The 20,049-nt window shown below is 43.2% G+C and overlaps 1 protein-coding gene across 1 annotated transcript in view; it reads right to left on the minus strand.

The window, feature by feature from the left end:
• Positions 1-20,049, minus strand: part of LOC112958327 (voltage-dependent L-type calcium channel subunit alpha-1C-like) — a 68,117-nt gene that overhangs the window by 17,863 nt on the left and 30,205 nt on the right. The window contains exons 6-9 of the mRNA XM_026052148.1: positions 9,955-9,987; positions 6,906-7,034; positions 3,647-3,712; positions 16-107 (exon numbers count right to left, since the gene is read on the minus strand). Of these exons, the coding sequence (XP_025907933.1) occupies positions 16-107; positions 3,647-3,712; positions 6,906-7,034; positions 9,955-9,987 (320 nt within the window). The remainder of the gene's footprint in view (positions 1-15; positions 108-3,646; positions 3,713-6,905; positions 7,035-9,954; positions 9,988-20,049) is intronic.

The following is a 20,049-nucleotide window of genomic DNA, read 5'->3' on the forward strand; positions in this document are numbered from 1 at the left end:
CTGTCAGACACCCACCTGAAAAGCAGCAGCACTGCCTGGGGGAAGGTCTGGAAGTTGTTGTTGCGGTTGATTTCTGTGGTATCATTCAGCGCAATTTTACCAAACACCTGGCAGAAAGCAGAGGTCTTTTCAGGTTAGCTTTGCAAAAACCCCAAACCTCTTTTCACTTGTAGCTCTTCATTTCACTCTCACTCAGGGGAATCTGATATATAATGGGATCTGCTTGTCACTTACAGACCATTTCCACTGGCTTTCATATTTGCTGTTTCCCTGCTTGGGTTTTATCATCAGAAAAGCACTCACAGTGTAGCAAGAAGATATAACTTCCTTATATCATATATGGTGAAAAGGTGACAGTGAGTCTTATTTAACAAGCACTTATAGGGCAAGGAGGTCCAGCTGAAAAAAGTTAACACAGAAAAAAAGCTCCTTCCTTCCTTGCTTATCTGTCTTCACCAGGAAGAAATCACAGCAAATGCCCATCAGCTGCAAAGCCTCGAGCTTCCAACTCTGTGGGATGCCTTGTGTCTTCTAAAACAATGCAAATAAATTGCCTTGGATCTGGAGATTATCCAGATGTCTGTGCCTCTAGCAACCATGGTTCTCACCCCTGAGAATGCAGCAGTGCAAAGATGATGACTAGATTTGCCCAGAGAAAAAGAGAATGGATCAACTCAAAAACAAACAAACAAACAGCCCCCCCCCCCAAAAAAAAAAAAAAAAACAAACAAGAGAGGAAATCAGGGACAAAGATTTAGTGATGTAAAGAAAAGAGGCATATGAAGGAGAAGGCCTATCTTAAAAGCCTCATAAAGCAGCTGAAAGCAGTGGGCCTGCCCTGTGGAACAGAAGCAGGCTAGCAGCTTGTGCACTGATTTGGGGTTCTCTGCAAAGACAACACTTTTACAGAGAATTATAGGGCCTCGGGGAATTTGGTCTCAGGTCCAAAGGGATGGTAACAATTTAAGGCACTGTATACGACAAATTTCGCTTCACTCTTTACTTCAACAGCTGTGCATCGAGGCAATTCTCGGCACAAAGCTATTTCAATCTACTTGGGGTTATCTGTGCCCTATCCCTCAACTATTCCAAGTTTTAATTTAGAATCTAGCAGCCCTTTCCTTAAATCCACAAAAAGGGTTTACAGTTTCCTTCCATGCCCAGCCAACCACTGCTGCATCAAGTACAGTTCACCCAGTCACTGGACAAAGCTTTCAATGATGAGCAAACCTTCTGGCAGCCTGAGATGTAAAGGCCTCAGTGTAGGAGGGTTTGGGGCATCTTTAAGAAAGCCTTTTATCACTTTTGTATTTATGGGTGTTGAGACTAAGAGCTTAACAAGCCTTGCCTGGCAGAAAGGTCTCCGTACAAAATAATCAGGACTATTTATTCCCCATGGATAGCAACATGACAGAGATCTCAAGGACTGAGAGCTGTAATCTCACAGCCAAAATGAGCAGCAGGAACACAGCAGCCCCGAGAAAACACGGAGCTTCTTTTCAAGCAAATGTCACCAGTAATTAGCACTCCAAGACAAATAACAAGGTGGAGTGAAGCACAGGGACAATGATGGGGAGGCCATTCCAGACAGGAGGGAGTGTCTGTATGCAGACTTTCTGCAGGGGTTGTTCTTGGATATATGGGCCTTCCCCAGCCCCACTTGGTAGTAGTGACAATCCCAGCTGCATTAAGGAGGAGCAGGATGACAGTTTAAATGCTCAGAGGCAGCTTGAGCTGAGGCAGCCCATGCTTTCCGTTTCAGGCAAGCGTAGACACGACAGCTTCCCATGCTGGAAGTCTGTGATCGTCCTTTTGACCCTGCAGTTTCCCTCACACAAGACGCACTGGCAACAGCTACTGCAGGTGTTTAGCATTGGACAGCCATGAAGCAGGTAGCAGTTCCTCTTGCTTGATGTCTTCAATCCGTGCCTCTTGGACCATTGCATTAATAACTTCATCCATCAGCATCAATTTGCCCTTGAGCATATCAGGTTGCAAAGCTTGAATGTTGTTCTACTCCATGTCAGGGGAGCAGCTGAGATAAAGTGGTAGGTCTCCTTTACGGGGGAAATTCTTATGTTGACATCAGATCTGGCACATCCAGGTATTCAAGAGCGCTGCTTAAGAGACTCAGAAAGGATCTTTCTTCCTATGTGTCCCTATGTTTTAAGGAACTTTATGTTTCACTAGGTTCAAGAGAGCAATATACCAAATATCTGAAATACTACAAGGACAAAAAGTGATGATAATGGGTCTTTATACTCTAAGTAATGAGGGAAGGTTGAGAATTCCTGTTTTTGTCAATGAAAGGGTGTTTGAAAGTGATCTAGTAAACTATGATGTAATGTAGTTCAACACGAACGAGAGCTGTATGACCTTCAGGCTGCTGAAAGGGTTAAAACAGAGCTTTAAATCTAAACTCAGAATTAAAGAGCCAACTTAAAACCAGTTCACAGAGAAGGCAGCAGAATTACAGAATCATATATCTAGCCTTGGTAGTGATAGGAGCATTAGAGACCGAAAGTGGATAGGTGCTTGGAAGCCACCTTTAATGCTTTCTGTAGCTACATAACATCAACATAATACTCTCAGTGATTTTCTACATGGCAGAGGTAATCCTGTCAACATCTTGGCCATTCGAGCTAGTTAGGTATCAAAGGCAAAACTGACAGATTTAAATTGAGTATCTGGTAGATTAAACGACAGCTGCAGTTACTGGGGCTAAAGGAACCTAATCTACAATAATTCAAGAAATTATCAGTTTCATTTTTCAAACTGCAGAAGAATAAATGGGAGTCTGTAAAAAGATGTGATTATAACAACATGAAACAAAAAATGATCACAGAGGTCAAATGCATTTTGTTACAAATTCTGTCTGAATTGTAAACTCAAGAAGGTTGTCATATTTAAAGACCCCTGGAAGTAATTATATAATGCCTTTCTATACTTGGATCGCTGGTCCCGAATGGCTGACTTCTCTGAGATGTCTGATTAACACAGGAGTGGAAAGTGAAGCGTAGTTTGAAAAGCAGCACAGTAAATGAGGCTAGGACTGTCACAAACTGTGCCTACATCACATGCTTTCTTCAATAGTCTGCATGCAACATCAGCTCCTTGCACAGATGAATGCTCAGGCTGCTTCCAAGTTCATTTATGCAACTGAATAGGATATTGTATTGATGCGGCTTCCTGAAAAATTGGCATAAACATAGAGAGCTGGTACACTGGGTCTGATCCCATATTTGCTCTCACGGGTGTAAAGCAAAAGCTGTTCTTTACATCTCAATGGAATTACACCAGTGCAAAAGTGACGTGAGAGAAAAATGAGGTTTGTTCAGTGTGGCATGGCCATGAGCCCCCTGAAACAACTGCTTTGAAGAGCAAACCAGTAAATGACCTTTGCAACAGCAGCTGTTTATTCCTTTGGGAGTGTGGAGGGCTGGCATGTAGCTTTTACTGTCTTACTGTGCTTTAATATGAAATAGGGTTCATTTGGGATCTGCAGGTGTGCACTGTGTTCCTGCCCAAAGCCCATACACACACAGTTTGCCAGTCAAGGTAAGCCACCCTGTTACATTACCGGGACAAAACACTTCCCCAGTGACTTCCCCTGTTAGAGACAGTTGAGCTTCTTAGTATCACTTACCTGCATCCCGATCACGGCGTAGATGAAGAACAACATCACTATTAAAAGAGCCACATAGGGAAGAGCCTAGAAATGGGGAAAAAAAATAAAAAGAGAGAGAGAGAGAGAGAGAGAAAGAGCACTATGTCTCCATTGAGCTTGGCACACCAGAGCCTGGCTTTGACAAGGTAGGCTGAGGCAGCGCCAAGGCTTGGAGTCTGTAATTCAGGCGGGCGGCCACTAGATGCCTGTCTAGGCCCATGTTCTCCTGTCCTCCTCCCTGGTGCCACCCAGCACAGCGAGGCGCTGCCCCTGCTCCCACCCGTGGTGTCCTGGCTCTGCCTCCCTGGGATCGGCGCTGCCCGGGACACAGCGGGGAAACGGCTGGCACGGGCACCATGCACAGCTCCTGCCAGTGGGAGAGAAGGGCGGCCATCGGCACCGCTCCCTGACTAACGGCAATGACTCGCCTGTGATTTTTTCCGCATCCAATCTGTTGGAATGAAAAATGCGACAGCTGTCAAGATCCAAGTTCAAGGCTTCTCCTACAACGGCTGGCACCATCCTAAATGCTCACAGCAGAACCTGGTTTGCTCCCGGTTCAGCATTAGATGCTTGTGGTGGTGTCTCTAATGCTCGAGGTGCCTGTGAGGAGCTGCTGAAGAGGGAATGCAGAGCCCTGACAGGCAGTGCTGGCTTGCAAGGAAGAGGCCAGGGCAATCAGCAGTGTTGAGTGCTATCAGTTCCCTCCACCACCAGCAGGAATGAAGGACACAACTCTGGACCTCACAAGCTTGGGCTTTCCAGAAGGAATTTTCTACACTGTTCCTTTCAAAATATATTGTGCTCTGACCAGGGATTTTCAGACCTTACTTTAGAGGAGATGCATAGTCATATTCATCCTGAAAATGTCAGTACACTTCCTAGTCTTGATGTTGAACATCCTGCTTCATGGAAAATCAAATGCTCACAATATTAATTTTGGTTGTATTTGAAATTAATTACACATTTCAAGTTTATGTTAAATTTCAATAGGGTTAAGTTCCACAGGAAGATTTCTGGAAGATTTTTTCAATGACAACCGTGTGGATTTGACCAAGGCCTGCAGAAATTGCCTCAAAGGAATTTGAATGTTATGATGCCCCAAATTTAAACCTTTGAACACTGTCTACAATCATCTTAAGACTCCCAGATTCCTCTAGGTTTTATGGGATCCAACAAATCATGTCCCACAAGGCAGACATGCCAGAACAGAGTTTGGCTGACGGTCACATACATTTTGTCACTGTTCACCCTGGGCAGAGTCACAGAGGACCTCAGCAGAGCTCCTGGGATAGTGCCCAGACAGAACATAAAGAGCATAACCTTCAGAGTTCACCCGGCTTTCACAAAGTGACTCTTAAGATTATCATCCTTCCTGGCCCTTTACTTTCCTCCCATTTTTTTTCTGCTCACTCAGCCCATTCCTCTCTATTGATGTATCTTCTTACTCATCTCTGCCCCTTATTTCCTATGTGTCGTTCAGTTCACCATCTCCCATATTCCACTCTTCTAACTCTGTCCTCCTTCATCTCTGCCTTTCTCTGGTTTTACCACTTGTCCTTTCCATTCCCACGGCCTTGCCTTGCTCTCGGCACCCCTCTCACTTCCTTCTCCTCCCACCCGCCAGTCTGGTCTCTGTCGCCGACTCTCCAGGCTCCGGGAACCCCACTGAGCATTTTTCCCACCACACACTCCCCTGACCAGTGCCCTAAGTTGTCCATGATGTGGACTGCACATCATGCTCTGGGCACTCAGTAGTTGTGATGGGATCTGAACTCCTGCACCAAGTTCACTGCTTGTTAAGCTGTCCTGTGAGAGGAAACACACTTCCTGGAAGCACGTGGGGACACAGAGAAAAGCCTCTGCCAGACAAAAATGTCCACAGGGATCCCAAATTTTGACAGTGGGAGTGGCTGACTTCTTAAGAAGTGGCTATTCTTAGTTATGAAAGTAACCTAGCACTAGTTGCAAGAGGAGGAGCTCTCTGCAGAGAAGAGCATGTTATAAACAGTTAGAGGCTTTTACGGGAAAGGGCACTTGCTCACAGTGCTTTTTCTCTCCGCTTCATGGAAGATATTGTCTCCCTTGATATTGTCTCCTACCACCCCATAGCCTTGCCTATGAGACTGACTCTCCAAACAAAGAGGTCCAAAGGTGACTGAAGGGAAGCACCAGGCAAATCTTTCCCATCCATCTCCAGCCAAGAGCTGGGGTAAGTGGAGCTGGTTCCAACTTGCTAGCTGGTGAAGTTTAAGTTTTAAAGTTTGGATCAGTTTCTTTACCATGTGAGTCCGTAAAAATGCTATCAATCATTTTAAGTCTGAATTTGGGAATATCTGATGACTCTTTTATGACTTCTGTGTTTGCAAGTTACTCTTTTATGCTTTTGCCCCATCCTGCATCTTTTCTTATGTTCAGACCTCCATTTGTATTACTGTGCTGTGTTCTCTCTGCCACTACTTCCACTAACATCTAGCTTGTGCTAGCCTGGTAAGTACAGGTCAAATATCTTTAAAATGTAGAAACATGCCACTCTTCATCTCTAGCTACCATTTTTCCATACATCGCTCCAATAATGGATGGTTTGAAAGCAGTTCCAGTGAGCAGGTTTCTCTTTGTGTTTGTTTACCACAGAAGGGATAACTCTTAACCACTCTGTTGTCCTTCCCTTGTCTACTCTGATACTTTACCTACCACCAAAGTACAGCTGTCTCCAGGGTAGAAACACTGGTAATTTAATAGCTTGGCATTGTTCTCAAGGCCAAAAGCGTAGGGCAGAAAAGATGAAATTCTTCCTGAATGAAGCACAGAGGTCACATACCTCTAATACTCACTGGTAATCCTCAAAACAAGGCTTAAGAGAAATTTAATTGAGACCCAAGCTTTCCCCTCAGATGTGAATTTCACCTACAATAACAGGTATTTTCAACTAAAATGGAAAAAAGATCAACAGGGTTACCGTCTGTAATTGAGTGGAACTGACTTATCAAGGCTGTTCAGGAAGGTCTCAAGCACTTACTCATGCTTTAAAGATGAAACTCATACCCATACAGTCATCCACCATGAACAGGTTACTTCAGTAGCATTCAAGCCATATGCCGCCTTTATACACAGGACTCATGTGCATCCTTGGCACTCAGGTGCTTCCACTTATGGGAAACCCCTCTTTGAGGGGCAAAAAAAAAAGGTAACAAGAATTAGACATTCCATAAATATTTATAGACAAGTAAAGGAGTACCTGGAAGGACTTGATGAAGGTCCAAAGCAGCGTCCGGATGCCCTCCCCTCGGCTCAGGAGCTTCACAAGACGCATCACGCGGAAGAGTCGGAAGAAGGTGATTGAGATGCGAGAGTTTTCCTCTGCGTTCTGGAAGCCATTGGCACAGAGGCAGGAGTTACAACAGCACGGGGAGAACAAAGGCCCTGGGTCACAGAGAACACTATGCCGAGAGCTCACTGCACTGTTCCTGGTCCTGGGCACACTCCCCGCTGTTGTGCTGCCCCAGCACCTCAGGGACAGATGGATACTGGCCTGGCATGCCCTATCTCCCATGCTAGTGATGCTGCTTTGTGGGGGCTTTCAAGACCATCAGCATCTCCACTGAAGATGCTTGGACTTTCAGTGGTCAGGGATCATTTATGCTCCACTTTGTCATTGTGTTGGTGAGATGCCACTCTACTTTGATACTGTGCTGGAGAAGAAAGACACTGTCTCTTTGGATCTGTCTCTGAAGCTACCACAGCAGAAACCTCAGCCAGCAGCCCTCGTGAGCCTGGTGCCATGGATCAGACACGTGTAGCTGGCTTTGTTGGGAAACAGCAGCAGGTCCCAACTCTGCTTTGGCATGTGAAGCCCTGCAAGGGCCCAGCATGTGTTGCCCCAGCTCAGCTGCTGGCGTTCCTTGTATCTCTGACAGCCCTGCTGCTCCCGAGCTCCTGGGTGCGGAGCTGTGCTTGCTGGTCCCGCTGCTCTGCGTTCAGCCCTTTCGCATTTCTCATGACCCCTCTGTATTTCCCACAGCCTGTGCACTGCCTTTTTTTCCTTTTTTTTTTTCTTTAAAAAAAAAAAGAACATCATTTTATTTTGGCTTCACTGCTACTGTTCAGGCGTGCAGTATTTTTATATATATATTTTTTTCTGGCCTGTTTTTCTCACAGCATCTGCTTTGTCCCTAAGCGTTTTCCCCTGGGCCTGTAACCGGCTTTGACATTCCTCAGACTTCACACATGTGAAGGCAACAGATTTCTGAATGCCGAGTTGTCAGCAGGCTTACCTGGCCTCTGGGAGGAACCTGCTGTCTAGCTCGAGAGGAGGCAAGGCGCACAAAATGCGATGCGGCCCCCAGGCCATTTGCCCCCTAAAATACTGTGCCAAGTCTGGGGAGCTGCTGGCTGCCACTGGAAGCACTGTGGGAATGGAGCCTATCCCAAATCCATCCACCCTCCAAAGTCTAGAGTTGGAGTCTAAGCCCCAAACGAGCAACGTTTTAGGACGAGGAAACAGTGCAGATCACCCCTGCTGTTAACTACTCACCACTGTGTAAACCAAGAGAGAACAGACCCTTTGGATTTCCTGTCACAGCGCAACAAAGCCAGCATCGGCCTGTGTTCCTACTTAAAAAAATCCAAGGTGTCGAAACTGCCCGGATGCCTCTCTCTGGGATTCAAAGTCAGCGTGTGCAGATGGGAGCATGCACCGGTGCTGCACGGTTGCTCCTGTTTGCAGCCCGTGCTGTGCAGATCCCTGCTCAGCTTTGCTGGCTCCGCAGCCCCGTCTCTGCCCTGCTGCCTGTCAGGCAGCGGCAGTGTTGCACAGTGGCTGTAGCTGCTTGCTGCTTTTCTGTGCACAAGTGAGACTGCCTCGCTCAGGAAAACACAGCAGCACGTTCAGCATTTCAGGACTGCACCAAAGCTGCAGTCTGATTCCGTCTGCGAGACACTGGTAGGTATTTTGGGTATCTTCCTTCCATGTACCACAGAGGTTGATGCTAGCTGCCCAAGCAGTTAACAGGGCAGAAAGACTAGGGGAACAGCATAGACCCAGGAACTGCCTGAGTGTTCCCTGAATCATCCTCTTTTATTTTTCTGACCACAGCCTGGGAGCTTCAGTAAATGGGAGGGAATTTTTCTGAAGGAAAGGGAGAGTCTCTAGCCTCTGAGCAATCAAATAAACCCGGCACGCAACGCCTTCAGGACTACAGCTCTAGAGGGCTCACTATAAAGTCACACACCTCTCCCAATCCTACAGAAATTCCTTCCCATTTCTGTAAGCAGTTCAATTCTAATGTCATCTAAAAAAGAGTTGAAGTCCAAATTAAAAAAAAAAAAAAAATGGGTGCATAGCAGTCTTGCTGGAGCTGCACCTAAGAAATAAGGTGCTTGCTTACTTTATCTGTCAGTGCTCTCATGGGCTTGGCTCTTTGGATGACAATGAGATGGGACACTGGTCTGGAAAGGCTTTAGTATTGCATCCTTTTCCTGATAGGAGGCAGGAGCTGAAAGCAGAAAACCAGCCCTACTTCCCTGGGTTAGACAACGTGTATGCAGGGGACAAGGTGGCACAGATTCTACAGTTCCCTGCAATTTACTGCCATTAAACTAGTACTTAGCCAGATCAAACTCAGGCACAAAAAGGCCTGAGGAAGAGTAGGCTTCATTTTAGGGCTAGGTGGCTACAGATTAGCGGCTTTGCTTACTTCTTCCCTGTCTTCATCCAGCCTTTTGACGGCTTTTCTTTGCCAGAGGAGGGAACATTCCTCAAGTGGCAACCCAAGACTGGGCAAGCAGCTCTGTTGGGCTTGTGTGAGAACTGCCTTGTATCGTTACCGTGCATCATTGCACAGCTTATTCTGATGCGCCCAAAGTAAAAACCCTAAATTTACAGACATCAGCTCCTCAAAGAGGAGTTTCTGAGTCCTAATCTTTTCTAGTCTGTAGGCTTGGGCATAAGGTCACACTGCAAAACCATTCAGTGTCACATTGATCCTGAGGGTGTGTTGCTAACAAGAAATCTTATCAGTTCTTGTTCTCTCTTGGTGATTCATTAGAAGGCAGAACAACAGTTAACTTGACCAAAGGAAAGCTCAGAATGCTCAAGAAATACACATGTGCAGCATATTCACAGCTCACGTGAACACCAGACTCACACCAATACACAACATGGCAGCTTCATGCACAAATAACTAGGCTGGGCTTGGAGAGAGAACTCGTGATCAGGGGGAAGAGAATAAAGGAGTGTGTTAGAAAGAGTGTCACAGAAGCTGGGTGGTCTGTATTTTTGGTCTTACCATAGAGGAAGAGCATTGGGTATGTTCAGCTGGCTTTAAAGAAAGGTAGACAGAAATAAGCTGTAATAAGTCTCCAATCAAGAGGCCTAGTAGACTAGGTCCTGGCTAACACAGGAGCAACAAAATGGCAGAGGAGGGCAAATGGGAGTGTGAAAGAAACGCACAAGAGGCTGGGCTCATTCCCTGGGACACACAGGACCAAAGGCGGCCATGGTAGAAGTAGGAACAACTCTCACTGAACTTCAGGTGAGCTGTACCCACTAACACCACATGTGAATTTGACCCAGTAGCAGTGTTGGACATCTGAGAGCCCAGGTAGTGGAAGTACTGATATCATTAAAATGTTTCTGCAGTCTCCACTGTTAGGTTCAATAGAGGTACTGATTTAGCTCTCCAGCTCAGATCCAGGCCGTGTCTGCATAGGGAACAGCCAACTTCCAGTGCATCAGTCTGATTTGTAAACCCTTAACAGCTCAGTACTAAAGCAACACTTTCTATTTATATGTCCCCATTCCCTTACATGTAGTTCTCAGTGATTACACTGTCGTTAATAAAACAATGGGCCGGGACAGTGTAATCATGCTCTTGGCAGCCCTGCAGAACCCTCTGCCAGCTGGGGGAAGCTGGATGGCAAAGTTGTTGTTTAGCTTGCTCTGACTTCGCCCAAGTCCCAGGAAAGCTCCAGGGACCTAATGGATGTGTCCGCTGAGGCTGAGCTGAGTCCCACTCATCCTGGGAACAATCAAACTGCCACAAATACCGTGTCCTTGATTAAATTCTGGGGCCCCTTCCAAACCTGAAGTCAGTTCTAAAAAGCATCCAGGGCAGCAAATACTCTTAGGTGGAAGAAGCAGAATTAAAAATAAGCAAAAACAACTTCACAGGGGGTCCTTCAGTTAAATGGTAGCATAATCCTCCAAGCTCATCCTCTGTTATGTGCCCTAGTTATATGCCAAATGCTCTGTTAAATGCCAAATATCCTACCTTAGCCAAGCTGAAACTGATAAATTTCTTCTTCCCATGGCAGAATTCCCCTCTAGTGCCATGAAGGGCTCCTGCAGCATGTTCCTGCTCTCCCAGCACTCTGCACTAATCTAACCGGCATTGTATTTTTTTTATTACCTAAACAACAACTGTACTTTGGATGCCCAGCCTATTGGGTAATACATACAAATGAGAACGATTATAAACCCAAGCTACACCTGATCACATACTATTGTTTTGGGTTAACTGATTGGTTTGGCATTGTCAGCCCTCATTGCTTTTTCTTCTCCTCTTTCAGGTCTTGTGCTTTCTTTTCAGATCACATACAGGCAAAATATGACTTGAATACCAAATAAGGGAGCAGTGCCCACAAGAGACACTTCTCACCAACCAGGTTAAATTTTGATTTCACGTTGCTGGGCAAACCTCTCCTTTCCAACAGTGACGTTCCGTGTACCACCCCCTTCCAGGTTGTATCAGTTTTGCAAATCATCTTTTTCTAATAACAGCAGAAAGTCACAACCTGCTATTGCTGTATTCCTGGTGGATGGTACAAAGCGGCTGTGATTTGACTGAAGGTACCCAGAAAGTTTCCAGCACCTTTCAGGAATCTGCACCTTTCCTGGCTGACAATGTCAGTGCACCTCAGTGTAGTCTGGTCTGACTGTCTGAGGAAGCCTTGTAAGCTAACATGGAATACTCTATGCTAAGTGTCATTTTGTTATCATTAATATTTTGCCTGAAAGTGAGGATAATAGTAGTGGGACTATAAAAGGCGCCAAGACTGCACTGTTGAAATGGAGGGCTCAATTTTGAGGAGTTGGCAAGGCATTAAAAAACCATGAACCACATGTTCTGAGTATCTCTGGCACTGCTAAGAAAGCAGAGGTTGACTGACTCCTCAGTCATTCCCCTAACTGGCCTATGTTTTAAGATGGGGTCAATTCCAAAATAAATCATATCAGAAACTATAACAATAGCTCAAAAGCAGAATAGGAAAGTTAATGGTGGCAGAAGGTATTTGTACAGGCTGGCACAGTGGGCTGGGGCTCTTGATATGCTTATGTTTATATAGTGGCCTGTGCATGGGTATATAATGACAAGATGGTAAACTGCGGTTGCTAAATACCTTCTTTGATATCCACAAGGGTTTGAAAGAGGAGTCAAATCCCACTATTTTCCACCTTGGCTAAAGAGCCACCAAATGGACCAAGCACAGATATCTGATAATTTGTTGTGAGACTTTCAGCTGTGGTGATTCCTAACTATACTGTAGAAAGATTACTATATATTTCTATATTTTTAGAATCTTTAACTCTGCAAGCTATGCAGCTATATGAATTTTAGTACAAAAACAGGCAGTAGGCACTCAAGAACATACGTCAGTTCACAAGGAAAGAAATCATGGTGATAGGTACTTGCAATTAAAGCCAATGTCTAACTCCCATCTAAATTGGTCAGGATTTACTTCTACAACAATGTCCTACAGAACTATGTACAAAAACAAATTTTCACCTGTATAATATCTTTGAAAAAGCTTTTTGAGAAATGATGCCACTTAAAAGAAGGTGTAAAAGGCTCAGAGCCCTCTCTCAAGCTTACAGCAAATCTCCCCTGCATGTGGTCTAACCTACAAAGAACTTCAGCTATTCCATCCTCTTCCTGTCACCTACTACACAGGTGATATGCACATAATTGAATGAGAAATGACAATATCAGTTCAACCAAGAGATAACGCCCTGAGCAACTTTCATTATAGACAAAAGGGACCCAAGATGACCAGCTCACAAACAAGCCCAGAGCCACATAAAAGTGATACAAAGGAGGATCCCCAGGTTAGGAATGGGAAGTAAAATATCTGAGCAGGTGCTTCTGAAAAAAGGCATTCAACAGCGACAGGCAAAATGGAAAAATGGAACTACCAGGACTTTTTTTTTTTTTTTTTTTTTTTTTTTTTGATATTACCACATTTAAAAGGTAACAGAGATGCTTGGGGGGCAGAAGAGGCCAAGAAACAAAGGTACTGGAAGACCAAATAAAGATTTGGTAGGTGAAAAACTGAGAGAATCCTGAAGCAGGTCTGGAAAGCTCTTCACAATATTGTGGCCCACATGTACCTGACATTTATGGTGTTCTACCTGTGTGGCAAAAATGCCAGTCTTCTATATTGCCACTTTGCTTGAGTTGCTGCTAACCTGTGCATGACCTTTCAGGCTCTACAGACACAAAAATAAAAGGCAGGGCTTTTGTCAGTCACTAAATCAGGATCCTGTGTAGGGAGGACTCCGGGAAAGAAGAGAGCTTCTCAGCAGATAGGCTTAAAATCTCAGAGGCCCCAGCACCAAATCCTGCTGTCTGTGTCGTCAATCAAAGGGTGCTTCTCGGGAAGATGGGAATGAGGCTTCCTGTAAAGACAATGCTACCACGTTCAGGGGAGTTCAGGGAGTATCAGGAGTCTTTTTAATAGCCATCCTGACTGACATATCAAACCTGGCATCTGATCACACGCTCAAGCCAAGGAAATGGTGTTACACAGAGGTAAGAGGATTATTGTGTTGAGGGGCTTTCCACACACTGAATGCTTGGTAAGCTGAGGATAAAGTCTGCACTCCAGGAGAACCAATTTCAGTGTTTCAGTGGTGATATCTAGCAGCCAATATCATAGCATGTTGATGCCTAACATAATCCATTCTGGAATTCTTTATAGGTGACGGCTTAGTTGTCAGAGTGTAATGGGAGTTAAAACACAGGCATAAAGACTAAAAGCTTTTGTACTGTCCTTAATGTATTGAAACTCTTTGAAAAATCCATGGCTTAGGTATCTTCCGGATAGATAAACATTTAAAAGAAAAGAGTAAGCTGAATTAACAGGCAAATTTAAACAAAAGTTTCAGTAAAAAAAGTCCCGAGGAGAGAAACAAGTCCCTCAGGAACACTGGAAATGGAGGATGTACTTTCAGAGGTTTGACTCTCTTGAGATTTTTGGTTAGTTTATTGACAACTACAAGGGCCATTCAGAGAAACAGCACCAAAAAATGTCTGAACTGGAGCTCCATTAGGTTTGTATAGCACAAATTGAATTAATACATCCACAAAGCTTCCCTAACTGCGAGTAAGTATTTTTTAGTATTGTAAGAAGCTTGACTACCATTGAGATATCAATACAGGCAGGTGACAGAAGTCCTCATAGATTTTCCCCCCCTACCTTTGATGGTTTTTAACTTTCTAATAAGATTTCTTCAGTTTGTAGGGAGAAGTCTTTTTGTAGCCCCTCATGAGACAGAATCTAATTATAAAGTTGCAGAGAACTTGGACATGGTTTGATCCGAGGAATCAGTAAGCAGCTGAATATACAGTTATTGTTGACTTAGTCAGTCAGTTGTCTCAGTTATTGCACTCCTACAGTAAAAGTCTTCTAATTTTGCCTGAAAGTCCTACATTTGGGATGAGCGGAATTCTGTGTCTTGAGACTTTGGCACAGTGATATGAGAGAGCATCCTCACATATTTCTCATGAGAAAAAAATGGTTATGTTGCTTATGTTGCTGTTGATGACGAATTATCTCTATTTGTATTTCTCCACTGACTACATGGCTTGTAGATGAAGCTCTTCAAAGACCAGTTGCAGCAGTTGGTTGTTAGTAATGGATGTCTGCTAAGATGTTTGCTTGATTGCTGTCAACATTTGGAAAATGAAAAGCTGCAGATGAAGATGCTATATTTGCTGGAAAGTTCTCCATTGATCTGTTAGCTTTCTAACATGGATGACAGATGTTCATCTAGTGCTTTTTTATGCTCCTTGCAGGAAAGATATTTCAGAAAATCCGCACTGTTTACTTGAGCAGGCTGTATTGTTGTGTAGTTCATTTGCAATTCTAGGACGTCAGTCTTTTGGAGCACAAGTTTTTGGTATCTACAAGTACTATGAGAATCCTATCTACTTTGGTCATACTGCATCACTAGCTCTCTTGGATACAAAACGAATCCGAAGGATGGAAGGAAACATTTTGGGCAAATGACCACATCTTACCAACAATGGTAATATTTTGAGAAGAATTAAAAGCAGTTTCATTAGGATAGCTGGCAGACAGCAGTGATTTAATTTTGCTGCTACAGCAAGTGAGAAAGACCTCAGTGATTGTTTCAGCTGCTTGGCCACTTAGAGCTTGACTGGATGCAGGGGGCAAATATAGGGCAACTACAAACCATCATCACTGCTATTCTGAAGATTTCTCTCTTGCACATGCGGGTCACACACAAACTGGAGGGGGACCTGCAAGCTTACAAGCTTCAAGAAGAATGAGAATTTACCAGGGTATAAGAGAGAGAGATGTTTAGATTTTATTAATGCCATGGAGACATGGTAAGAGAAAAGCCACTAGACTTTCTGTTGCATTTGTAGTGTCAAGAGGCTGAAGTGACCTCAGGAGGCTAACACAAGTTTTTGCAGAGAGCTAGAAAAAGTCAGGGCTTCAAATCAGCCTGGCTGCTGGCAGGTAATAGTCTGCCATTACCCTAGGGAGCTACCACAACCTTCTCCAGAGTCATCTGTCTGCCACTGCGCTGTGTGGTTTTCATCACCAGCACTCTAGAGACTACCCAACTGCCACTGAAGCCTGTGAAATTATTATAAGACCAGGCAGAAAAGTATCTAGTATTTGTTTGTGTGGGAACACTACTGGATTGTAGAAAGCATAATTCTCAATTCCCACAACCTTTCAGGGAAATTAAATTATTAGTTAAAAAATGAAAGCAGGCAAGCCGCTAAACCTCTGCATTCTTCCATTAAGAGTACAGTTCTTTGAGAATTTCTGTGAATAAAAGTAGCCAGAATTATACTCTTTGCTACAAAAATAATTTCTTTTAGAATGCTGACACTGAAAGTGAAATGTTTTGCAGAAATATGACAATTCTGGGGGGAAAAAGTACTGCAGAAATCTTAGTAAGATTGAAATCTAATATTTTATCCTGTCTGTAATAATACCTTTCGAGTTTTCATTTCAATTAGGAAAGTTATATACCTGTGAAAAATCACTCCCAGAATGATTTTTTTACTTTACCGAGACAAATGTTTTGATTTTTCCCAAACTACTTCTGTTGCTATGACCTTTCATTCAAAATCTTGCAATTCAAAATTTTTGTTCTATTTTGAAGGAGAAAAACTGAGAGCATTGCAAGGAGCTATTGTCAAACAAAAAAAACAAATGAACATTCCCCACACAAAATTTTGGTGCTTTTAGTATCTGTTAGGAAGAGGCAGCCCTGTTACAGATAAACAGGCTATCAAGATGTATGATGCTCCCTGTATTGATGCAGTGGTAGCCTCCTTGCTGATCTCCCTGCTGTTCCAGTGCAATGTAACGTGCTAATCTCCAGGCAGCTCTGCAGAGGAAACTAAACTCTCTTGCACTAAGAAACTAAATATTTATTTGGTGCAATACGGAGAATTAGGAAAAATGTGACACCTGCAATGAAGTTTATCATTACATTCCTGCCAGCGCTAACTGTTGGGGGTCAATATGCGCTGATATAGTAAGTGCAAGCTTATACAGATTATATATATAATATAATATATTTACATTTCACATAGATTCCACATGAGCTCAAATACTTGGGGAGATATTAGCATATCCATATGCAACAAAAACCTATTTTGAATACAGTTAATAAGGTCATGGTAACTTTTACAGCAAATGAATCTCCCATCTACACTTTTTCTTCCTTCATTTCCTATGTATTCTAATATTTTAAATTGTAGAGCTTGCTTTTCTAATTATCTTCAATATGCAAATCATGCCAATTTGAATAGCTTATTAATAATTTCAGATATATATCCATGAAGTTTCAGACGGTAATCCTATGATTCCAAATGCTTAAGGTAAATATAAGAGAAGTCAATTGCTTTAATTTGGTTATGCAAATTACTTTAGACTGACAATTACTGGACAGTTAATGAGAAGCGCTTTTTATATAGCTGAAAGCTGTATTTTTTTCATGACTTTCAGAGGAAAAGTAGAACAATTGGGCAAGTATGTCTATGCAAATTATTCTTAATTTTCAGGATGTTTTAATAATTCCTCTCATTATCTCTGGGTAAATGAAGAATTCAAGTTTTATGGTAATGAAGCCTGGGTGTTCCTGAGAAACAAGCAGATATTAAATGCTATCGGAGATGCTCTGCTCATCTCCGCTGTACAAGGTCTCGTCTGACTCAGAGAGGCAGGTGCCAGTTGCCTGGGTGTTACTGTCTTTTCTGTTTGGTTTTTGTTTTTGAGCGACAGGTCGCAAAAGAAAGCCCTAGCCCACCTGGATAGCAAGATCTGAAGAGAAACCAGATCATGAAAATAAATGGTAAAAGGCCAGATCTGTGAAGCATTTCTGTTTTCAAAATGAGTTTTGAGTATGAAGTGAGGAGATATTTTGCTGATTTGAACAGCTCTGCCAAAAGCCACGCGTGACAATGCTGTTTTTTTTTTCACTTAACTTTCTTCTTTACTACCCAGATCTTGGTTCAGGGGACTGGGGTCCCTATGGGGGGTTAATCAGGTTGTCTCAGCTCAGAATAGACTAAGAGGATGACCAGACTACTAAGATGGAGACAATGCAAGTTTAAATACTTAAGAATTCCCTGATCTCTGCTTTTCTTCACCTCCATTATCCTCCATGCTCAGTGTTCTTTTCATTTTTGTTTCTAAGTTTTCCAAAGGGTCTCACTGTTCTTCAATGGCAGAACTAAAATTGCCTTTAAACACCAAACCCTGCAGTATATTTAGCACTCTGATAGAAAGAAGATTCTTCTGTTTCTCTACGTCTTTAGAAAGATTTATGTTCTTTATCTTCTTCTATCTTTTAGGTTGCCTGGGAGGCAGGGAAACCCATGAAGCTGGTTTTCCAAACAAAGTACAGCTTGGTTCTGGATTTGACTCACTCCTAGCAACAAATCTTTTCATATCCAGGTCTTCTCACCATGTCCTAAACATCTAAACACATCTATCATCTTGATTTCTTATCTGTAGTAGTGCCATGAAAGCACAGCTGCTCTGGTGGGCTGTAAGTAGAGGAATAGTCTGACATAACTTGGCCTGTTAAGGTTCTTGATTATTAGGATGATGTCCCTGATATTGATCTTGAAATAAAAAGACTTCAAAGCATTCACACCAGTCTTGGTTATTTTCAATATATGTTGTGTTCTGTATAAGGTGTTCTTTTATAGTAAGAAGCATCCACTCCATTGGTCACATCATCCCATGGCCTGTCCTGGAAGGGGTAATGGCAGTAGAATTTTCTAAGCTGAATTTCCTGAGCCACAGGTAGCCAAGACTTTCTCTGGTCTCCAGTCCATTGCAATATTCCACTAGCACTAACGGGGTGAGTGTCACCTGCTGGCTTTCTATTCCCTGGAGGTTGATGATTTGAGGAATTAAGCAGTTTCTTGGATCATGTCCTTCTCCTGTCATGGCTGTGCTTGTCTGTGATGCCTTCAGCACTTGAGTAATTTCTTCTACAGTTCTTTTTTAATGAGGTGATAGGATTCCAAAGTGTAGGTAGAGAAGAAGGAAGAACAGATTGACTGTTGATGTCCTTTACATCAGTGTCATTAGTTTCTCTGGGCAGCCTCACCTGTATATGACAGAAAGCAGGCCAGAGAGCTTTGAACCTTGAAGGATTTAATCTGTGAAGTGCTTTGCTGGGCAGCTCAGCAGGGTTTACTGAGATGTGGTTGTCAGGAGTGTATCAATCCACAAGGACCATTCAGGAGCATCTTTGCAGGAGCTGCATAACTGATGGGAAATTAATGGGCAGAGATAAGGCCAGAAGCAGGCCTCACATCTACAAAAAGATACCCACTACTCAGTATGGTTGTTTTTCTGGTACTAACGGAGCCAGGAAAGGACTAGATCATGAGTAGTTTTTCTTCCAGACAGGAAGGCAGCTCAAAGATCCTGCTGTGCCACCAGACTCCTTCCTCTAGCTAGCCCAAGGGCTCGAGGGCAGAGTGAAGAACAGTGAGCTCTCTGGTGCTGGAAGAAACTGCTCATCCCACTGAAATGAGAAAAAAGCCCAGCCCATCTTTTTACAAATGCAACAGGATCACACTGCAACCATGCATTGCATTGCAAGACTGCAGATATAGGTGAAATAGCAGCTCCTGTTGTTTTTGAGTAATAAATCTCTGGTCAAGAAAGGCTAGCCAGAGATACCAGCATCCCAGACAGAGAGCTTGTTACAGATCGTTTTCATCTGAGAACTGAAGCGATTAGCATTTAATTCATAAGCTGTCTCTTTTCATTGCCTTTTCAATTAGAAAGTTATTTAAGGTCAAAGTAGAAGTTTCCTAGAAAAGAACTGCTTGCAGAGGCATACATCAATATGAGCTACAACAAAGCCTGTGAGCCATTCTTGGATTGATTGTCAATCACAGACATCATCTGAGTGTGTGAGAGGTGCTCATATGGAGACCCACAGTCAGCTGCTAAAATGAGCAACATATATATATATATTTTTTGTTCTAGACTTCTTTCCAAGAATATTTATTACTGATTTGATGAATTCTTTAGTAAAAAAAGAAAGAAGTTGAGTGCTTTGGATGAAATAGAATACTCACTGCATGTAATTCAATATGTTCAAGTATGGACAAGCAGTTGAGACTCAAAATCCCTAGCTCTAAACATCCACTTAGTTTAGTGCTTTCCTATTAACAAGTGTTTCTTTATAGCTGAGGCATCTTTGCCTTCGTGTCAGTTCAGCTTAGGAAAAGATGTCATTGATCTGGCTCTGGGCGAAGCAGTTTTTTTCCCAGTCACCCAGATGAGGTTTAGCAGACAGCATTACTTACTCTTATCTCCTAGTTTAAAAGTGGATATTGAGACAAAGACTGGGACGTGAGCAGCTGGAATATCCAGCTACAGCTCTGTGCTGTAGTTAATTTTACTATTTACAGACCCACTTTTCTGGCTATCCATCTGCTGACCATCAGAAGCAATCCAGTGTCTACAGCCAAATCATCTGGATTCAGCTGGGAATGGGTTGGATTTAGCACATGTCTAAGAAGATACGCGGAACAGAAGTAATTTTGTTGGCATTTTACGCTCCACAATCCCCATGAGGAACA

The sequence above is a fragment of the Nothoprocta perdicaria genome, unplaced genomic scaffold (assembly GCF_003342845.1).
Source record: "Nothoprocta perdicaria isolate Ctin4 unplaced genomic scaffold, notPer1 scaffold_84, whole genome shotgun sequence".
In the NCBI taxonomy this organism is placed as follows: Eukaryota; Metazoa; Chordata; class Aves; order Tinamiformes; family Tinamidae; genus Nothoprocta; species Nothoprocta perdicaria.